Source organism: Hibiscus syriacus, unplaced genomic scaffold (genome assembly GCF_006381635.1).
Source record: "Hibiscus syriacus cultivar Baekdansim isolate YM2019G1 unplaced genomic scaffold, ASM638163v2 tig00110548_pilon, whole genome shotgun sequence".
Classification (NCBI taxonomy): Eukaryota; Viridiplantae; Streptophyta; class Magnoliopsida; order Malvales; family Malvaceae; genus Hibiscus; species Hibiscus syriacus.
In genome coordinates, this window is record NW_024062775.1 from 6,567,760 (window position 1) to 6,575,796 (window position 8,037).

At 37.5% G+C, this 8,037-nt stretch overlaps 1 protein-coding gene and 1 pseudogene across 2 annotated transcripts; one reads left to right on the forward strand and one right to left on the reverse strand.

Moving 5' to 3' along the window:
• The first annotated feature begins 647 nt into the window (after positions 1 to 647).
• LOC120130707 lies at positions 648 to 5,038 on the forward strand (annotated as a pseudogene).
• A 111-nt stretch (positions 5,039 to 5,149) lies between these two features.
• On the reverse strand, positions 5,150 to 6,689 carry LOC120131087 (small nuclear ribonucleoprotein SmD1a-like). 2 transcript variants are annotated; one of them, XR_005516883.1, is made up of 5 exons: positions 6,580 to 6,689; positions 6,419 to 6,495; positions 5,514 to 5,705; positions 5,280 to 5,423; positions 5,150 to 5,246 (listed from the first exon to the last, which is right to left on the reverse strand). XR_005516883.1 is itself a non-coding variant. In XM_039148190.1 (4 exons), the coding sequence occupies exons 1-4, from the start codon at positions 6,591 to 6,593 to the stop codon at positions 5,362 to 5,364; spliced, it is 345 nt and encodes a 114-aa protein (XP_039004121.1). In that variant the 5' UTR covers positions 6,594 to 6,689; the 3' UTR covers positions 5,250 to 5,361. The 2 variants fall into 2 exon arrangements, 1 of the variants encoding a protein (XP_039004121.1); XM_039148190.1 differs by lacking the exon at positions 5,150 to 5,246 and having other exon boundaries at positions 5,250 to 5,423.
• Positions 6,690 to 8,037: the final 1,348 nt, after the last annotated feature.

Here is an 8,037-nt window from a genome sequence, read left to right on the forward strand (position 1 = left end):
GTGTTTTAACTTAGTTTCCAAGTCAAAGACAAGTTAATAATCCCTAGTTTTGTTTTGATTAGCCAATGAGGTGGGTGAAGTTCTAAAGGAAAGGATAAAGGTAAGGTGACTCCTAGTTGAATTGAGAAAGCTTTTAGCAACTAAGGAGGCCAGGTAACATACTAACAACTCTTTCGTACTCCTAGTGGTCATTAGAAATGAGTTATAGCTTGAGCGTAAGTTATGAAGCTTAGTGTTATATGCTAATGGTAGATTACATGATTTATGTTATAAGCATGATATAAAGCCTTATTTATGATCATATATGATCATAGCCAGGGAATCAAAAAGCGGAGCGCAACCGCAATAGCGACCGTTATTTCGCGGTAGCACCGCCGTCCGAAACCGATAATTGGAAAAATTGCGGTGGGTGGCGGAATCACAACAATAACAATCTTTCGCGGCCGCAATTTAGCGTCTAACGGCAAATAACGTCGATAACAGGACGCTATTCCCGTTATACACAAGTTTTCGCGTAAAAGAAACCCACTGCCATAGCTTGCTCTCATCATCAAAATAGAACAAATATTAAAGAGAGAGAAAAGCAAGCAACGCCAGAGAAAGTGAGTAAGCCTCTTACAAATGGCTGAGAGCTGGTCGATAAGCAAATGCGTCTTCGTTTTTATGCTCATTCATCTTCTTCTTCACTTGCTGAAGATGGTATGTACTGTCACTTTCCTCCATTTTTGAAGCTCTAATTTGCATTGTTTATGGATTATGTTTTATGGTTTCTTGCTTTTGTTTGAGAATTACATGCTGCTTTTGGGACTTTCTAATTTTTCTTTTGTTTTGGTGCTCTCTGCATGTGTTTGTCGATGAGGATTGTTGGAGTGGAGAAGAAGACAAAGGCTTATTCTAGGTAAGGAAAGGATTTGGGCTTGGGGTTCAATTTGGGTGAATATTTGGATATTTAAAATTTTGGGTTGTTAAAGCGGACCTTTATAATTTGATTTTGATGCTGTTTTTTGGTGTATGGATCTTGGATTTTAAATTAGATTAAGAATCCAATTAAAAAATGTGGTAAACTTGTTACCGTTTATAAGTTAGAAGCATATGTTGTTACCTTAAAATGTATGATGGAAAAATAGAACATCAAGTATAATTATTATATTTTCTATTAACTTGTGCTAATTTTAAAAAAATTCACGACCGCGACACCCGCAGTGACCGTGATTGCATCCGTTATGTCCGCAACCGCGATAAACGCGACGCGACCGAAAACGTGACCGCGAACGCTATTTAAATCCCTGCTCATAGCAATCGCATAAGCCTTATTTTGATGTGTTAATGGAACGATAATGTGTAAATATTTTACTATGACTTGGTATGCAGATAGAAATGTGGTTTGCGACCTACGGTTTTATCATTCACTTCATACCCGATCCCACTGGGTTCTCAAGATGAAATTGGTAAACTCAAGTAGAAGCCATTTTGTGCTGCCAAATAGATGGCGCGAGTCAAGAACAAAAAGAGCATGGCCGAGCAATTCTACAGATCAGCTTCAAAGTGACTATGTAAATGTTGAATCATCATCTTCAGAGTCTTTAAATGTGGAAGTTCCTTCAAGTTCAGATGATGGGGCTGATACTTCCAATTACAATGTTGTTAATAACATTGAGACTTCACGTGTCAGACCAAAATATTTTAGAAATGGGTTTCTAAACTTTGTACGGTTGAGTTCTGTCCTGAATAATGCCGCTGAATCATTCTTCAAGAGTGAGATTCGACGGAGGCTATTTGTTACAGCTGTGCTTCTTGTAATTAGTCGTGTTGGATATTTCATCCCTCCACCTGGATTTGATAGAAGGTTGATACCTCAGGATTATCTTAGTTTTGTCTGTGGGTCTGTTGGTACTGCAATCTAGAATAAAAGCTTTCACCCTTTTCCCTTCCTTTTAAGCTACGGGGAGTTTTGTTTTTATTTATGGTCAGTATTGTTAATTAATTTTCGTCTATAACAAATTTGTGGCCTTTTATTTTGCTTTTGGTAGATGACCTGGGTGATTTTTCTGCGGAGCTTAAACTGTCCTTTTTTCAGCTTGGAATCAGCCCTCAGATCATTGAATCTATAATTATGCAGGTTTGTGTAACTTCTCTTTGACCATATAAGGTTTATTTTAACAGGCTCCAGCTGTAAGTCCAACTGGCTTAGCAACCCAATCAACCTCATTGTCTAACATAGGAATCTCTTCATACTTTGTGGCGGTGCTCTTCTATTTTGTATTTATGAGTGGTTGTAAATTTTTCTTGTTCATTTAGTCCTTGTGACCAATGTCTATGATCTCTGTAGACATATTTGTGAAATTATCTTTAAAAAATGAAGGAAGATGGACATACTTTTCCTTTCCAAGAGAAAGATAATCCATAGAACCTTACTTTTGGCCTAAGGGGTGTGTGTGTGTGTGTGTTTAATTTATGGTGCATTCTCACATGCATTTTCTTGGACTGATTGAAAACAGGTACTCTGTCATATTGTTCCATCCTTAGTGAAGTTGAGGAAGGAGGGATTGGATGGTCACGAGAAGATTAAGAATTATATGTGTGTCTAGTTTTTCATCTCAGACAGTGAGATGAGTCCTTGCTACATGTATAATTCTTGATCAAATTTCTTGAACATTTACAAAACATGTTATTGTTCTCTCTTTTGCAGATGGTTGATTTCGCTTGGCTTTGCAATACTAGAAGCTATTATAGTTTCTTGTTATTCTCTTCCCTATTCAATTTATGCAGCCAGATACAGGTGCTTTAGCATTATAAACATCAAAGCAACAATCTTTGATGCTTTTGTTTCTCACAAGAAATTGGCAGGATATGAGACATTCCGCCTTTTCCTAGAATAAATTTTCTTCCATCTATATGTTTTATTTGAGCTTTTATTTGTAAACTAAAGTCTTATAGTTTCTTGCAGGGTCAAGCATGTGATGGTGACTGTTTTTCTATTGGTTTGTGGTGCAACGACTATGACATGGATCTGTGATACAATGTCAGAATCTGGATTTGGTACCATCCCTGTTTTTCTAGAAAATGTATTTTAGTTTTAGAAGTTGTAGAATATAAGAAACCCACTAAAAGTTTTGGTCTTTCATTCTTCAGCTTGTCCGAAGTCGAAGAAAATATATAGAAAATTGTTGTGCTTATTATAAATCATGTTTTCTTATATTTTGAAAGTGAAGTTGCATATTACTGGAATGTTCTCAGGTCAAGGTTCGTCTCAAATTATGTGTTGGAATATTAACCGGATACACTGATACACTGTACAAGATGTTGACTCAGCTCTCAGGTATGTAATGTGTGCTGACTAAGGTCTTCTTTGTAAGTTGTGTGGAGCTTTTGTCAGAACTATAACATTTCAGAGTGCATCATTGATAGTTTCTTGCTTTCACAGGCAGTGTTGCGAGTTGGTGGCCTTACATGCTTGCTGTACTAGGTATTTTTACTGTGGTCACGATGGGGGCAGTTGTTGTAACTGAGGGTTGCAGGAAAATAAAGCTACAGTACTATGGATTTAAACTAGCATCCGCTGCAAGGTAAAGTCAGCCCTATTTACCTACACATTAGATGCATTCGGTGTACAGACATAGACCTTGATTTCAATTACAGATGCTACATTCCATGGCTAATCTGAGCACAATAACTGATTTTATGTGAACTAAGGCTATGGTTAAACTCATTTAAGGAGATTTGTAACTTTCGCTCTGTTTACTTATAATTAATGGTTATACGATCTTTATCAATATCATATTTTCTTTATTTTGTGTGTTGGACAGGGACAGTTCCCCGATCACTGAAGTAGAACCCTATATTCCTTTTAATATTAATCCATCTGGAATGCAGCCTGTTCTCACTGTTGCCAGGTAAGTGGGCCTTGATGTGATTAAAATACTTGTCCTGAATCCTCGTTTCTTTTTGTATTTCAAGGTAATATTCTTTTGATGCATTACATAGCCTGGGTTTGTTGTTCGTCTTATCCAATGCACTTACCTTAAGGCCATCTTTTTTCGGATGCCCAGCAATTATCTAACACACTGCATTTTTGTAGTATCCTTGGTTCACCATTTTGGGAGCATGTTAAGGAGATATTGAACCCTGCAACATCTGTTGGTGCAGAGCCATGGGTTTACTATTCAATATATGCGTTTTTTGTTTTTCTGTTCAATATATTTGATATTGTAAGTTCTTTTGAACCTTGGTGATTCTAAGTTTCTGATGATTACCTGCTTATTGCCTGCTATTGCAATCTAAATTGCATGTCTGGGTATTGCTTAATGGGGTATCTGTGCCAGTAGAAAGTAATATATGATTCTTTTTCACTATTATACTGATTTTGCTTTATCTATGTTTTTTTTAATATTAAAGATTTCCTTCTGAACTTTCTCGGAATTTTGGGTATTTAGAGGTAGTGCTATGTATAGAAAGGATTAATACAAGCAGGGATTGAACTTTATGCTTTGATCCGTTGTCCTATTTTGGGTATTAGGAGAATATTATTCTTATGGTGCAGACATCTTCCCCACCCTAGAACACAATTTTGTTCTTACAGTTTAGTCGAGCTGTGCCGCTATAGTATTTGGTTAATAAACTCACAAAGCAGGTTTTCCTCCTCTCTGGATTTAAACATGGCTTCTATAGTATGCCTGAGAGTTTTACTGCTGTGGTGTTCTAACAGTAGTTCTGAGACCTTGAACGTACAATGACAGGTGACCCGTTCTTCCATAGGAAGAAATGGGGTAAGGGACCGGATTTCCATGGATTGAGGCAAGTTGTATGGTAAGGTAATTTGATGTAAATATTGATGGAGAGCCAATTGCACGTTCTGCAATTTTTATTTCATTTATCTAAATTCAAATACACGATGAATTATTGCATCTTGCCTTGAGAGTGTATGAACTGTGTAATCTTGTAGGTAGATGGTGGTTGCGGCCTCAAAATCCTGCATTTTTATGGCCTTCCCTATGCATTTATTGGCACTTCAGCTTACTATTTACAACAAGATAACTAGGCTCTAGACGAACCAATTTGATAACTCTAGCAAGTAACAACATCAATCGTCTTTAAGTTCCAGGCTCAACATCTGCATGACTCAAGTCCATGATTGCATCATATTTTTACCCTGTCGTTCTAAAGGCAACAAATGGGAAAAGAAAGATTACCTGCTCACCAATTAGCATTAGATCATAGCATCCGATGTTGGGAATCTCAGGATTCATGTATAAGCCATCCAAGCCCAGGTTAATAATCATTCACGATGGTAAATGCCATACGATTCCCTTAATATTCGTAAAATCACCTCGAGAACAAGAGCCTGGAAGCAAGGGAACAGGGTTAACGGCCTCGACCACGTCCCCTTCCACGCCCACGACCCCGACCACGTCCCAAAGGCTTCCCTGAATTTGAAAATGCATTAAAAAAACAAAGCTTATACAAGTAGGAAACTTTCAAAGAGGGAAAATGGAGCCGGAGAGAAATGGCGATACCAGCTGTTGGTTTCTTGGGTTTCACCCTAGGTGTCTCTTCAACCAGCAAGGTCTCAAGATTTAAGCTGTCAGGCAGAATATAGTAACGAATATTGTTACCCCTCACACTAAGGTGATCCAAACTCACCGGATTTTTCCCCTTCAGTGTAAGTTTCACTGTTTTCAGATGAGTGTTCATACTGACATCCACGCCTACAACAAACACATCAAATTGAACAGTCAGAAAACTTGCATGCTAAAATGTTATGTTCCATACGGAAATCCCTAAGGTATAACCATTTTAAAAAACCCAATACTTGGTAAAAGCAGATTCTGCTCGAATTAGAAACATAATCACCGGTTTCATATTGAATTCCTACAATTCAATAAGCCCAATAATAGAATAGAACAACTAATAGAAGATAAACATGCCACACAAAGTCGTCCTATATACAATATGAATAGAAAATTTGCACATAGTAATAGGTTCATAACCTAAACAAAAGTCTGCAAATGAGACGATTCCATCTAATACATGTAACCAACTAATAGCAAGATAGCCAAATACTTTACCGAATATAAGCTTCCTCTGAAAAATGAGGCCTAGAAACAAGCATACCAAGTCCAAAACCAGTTCATCTTCAAAGGTGATTACAAGTGTGCACAAACACCTAAATCTATCCCTGATTTTAAAGTTAGTAATTTTACCAAAAGGAAAGCTACATAATTCACAATCGAGAAGGGCATAACTCACTTTAATAAAAATGAAGGAAAAAAACTGAGAAAACAGTAAACCCTCAATAACTCTGGTCAACCGAGAAAAGATCTAACAAATAACCTTCACCTTCAACAACTTCGCTAAAACGGAGAGTTAGTTTAGCTAAACCCTAATGCGGATTAGAAAAGGGGAAGGTAACGAACGGAACCTGTGATGGTGCCGTGAACAACCGTTCCATTCTTGAGCTCAATCGACACCGTTTCATTGTTCAACTTCATCAAAAACCTGCTCCATCGTTTATTTCAAATCAACTCCAATATATCGAGAATAAAAAAAAGTAAAATAAATCGAGAGAATCAACGAACTGACCTGACGAGCTTCATGTTGAGGAAAATTAGGGCTTGAGGCAAAGGCGAGAGAGGCTGAGGAACTGTGTGAATAAGCGGGAGTTCGCTGCTTTGGGAGGGAAATTCATGGCTCGGGCGAGTGCTGAAATAGTTGCTGCATTCATGGGGCCAGACTTTTATTAGGTATCGGTCCAAAAATCTTCCCTTGACTTCAATAATAGCGTAAATATTAGGTCAAATCCTAATTTCGGTCCCTTTACCATGCTTAAATTCGTGATCAAGTATCTGTATTTTAGTTTCTTATAATTTAATCCTTTTCTTTTACATTATCCTTAGTCCAAATAGTTATCACCATTAATATTTAGGTTAAAATATGGCTTAAAAAATTAATCCTTCTAACATGTCTTGTTGACATGAATTGTTTTTGTGTTGAGAGATTTCTTTATATTAAGAAAATAATATAGAAAATTACTTTTTTGATAATTTAATAAACCTATTCAATTCTTAAAATAAAATTTTATAATTCCAAATTTATAGGAAAATGTATATATCCAATCATATGTTATATGTTAAGACAATAATTTTAAAAAGATTTAGATTAATTTACATGCATTTTTACGTAGGTCAAGAGAACAAAACAATTGAATAAAAAATTCTCTTTCTAGATGATAATAACTTGATAGCAACACGTACATATTTGTTCAGCATCAAACCGGCCGCCGGCTGCATCACAATCTTCGTCAACCTTCGCATGCGTAGGTGACGCTGCATTTGTCGTTGACGACCATGGTGTACTTATGATTAGGCTTCCAAAGGAACGGCGGCAAATGAATCAGAATCTCACACACACGGAAAGAATCTATCTGCTTCAGCCATTCACGGCAGTAGCGTTGTTAAGGTGTCTCATGAATCCCATGCCTCCGCCTGTGCCGGCTCCTCATGTTCTTGTGCCGGTGCGATCTACGCTCGTGTCCGTCTACCGGCGGAGGATGCGGCATCGGGAGTATAGGCACCATGGCACACGCGAAGTTCACCAGCGCAATCTGGGACCTGCGAAGTGGATGTCCGAAGGTTAATTGCTCTGGGCTTACGGTCATGTTATTCGACAGTGCAACGAAGAAGAACGTGGAGAAGAGGGATAATACATGATGAATCCCAAGCTTGGCCGCCATTGTTGAGCTTTATCTTCAATATTTCATCTTCAGCCTAAAAAAGAGGGGGACTTGATCAATTTATACTCCATAAACTTTTTGTGTAAGAATAAAAAAAAACTAGGGCAAACTCGCATCAGAGGTCCCTATACTTTTAAAAACGTTCAATGTGATCATCATATTATTTTCTCTCTCAATGTGGCCCTCCCACTCAAAAAATAAACTAAATGTAACTCTTTGACCAACATTTTTTCTTCGTTGACCGTTACGGTGCTTATGTGTCAGTTCATGGTTGTCTATGATGCTGACAAACAATCTAGGGAGACATA

Bases quoted from the DNA above. Each gene is read 5' to 3' on its own strand.
- LOC120131087 (XM_039148190.1), bottom strand. The intron at 5,706-6,418 runs GTTCCGTTCGTT...TGTTTGTTGTAG, and splicing joins TGTTCACGGCACCATCACAG to GCGTGGATGTCAGTATGAAC. The intron at 5,424-5,513 runs GTATCGCCATTT...TTTCAAATTCAG, and splicing joins ACCCAAGAAACCAACAGCTG to GGAAGCCTTTGGGACGTGGT.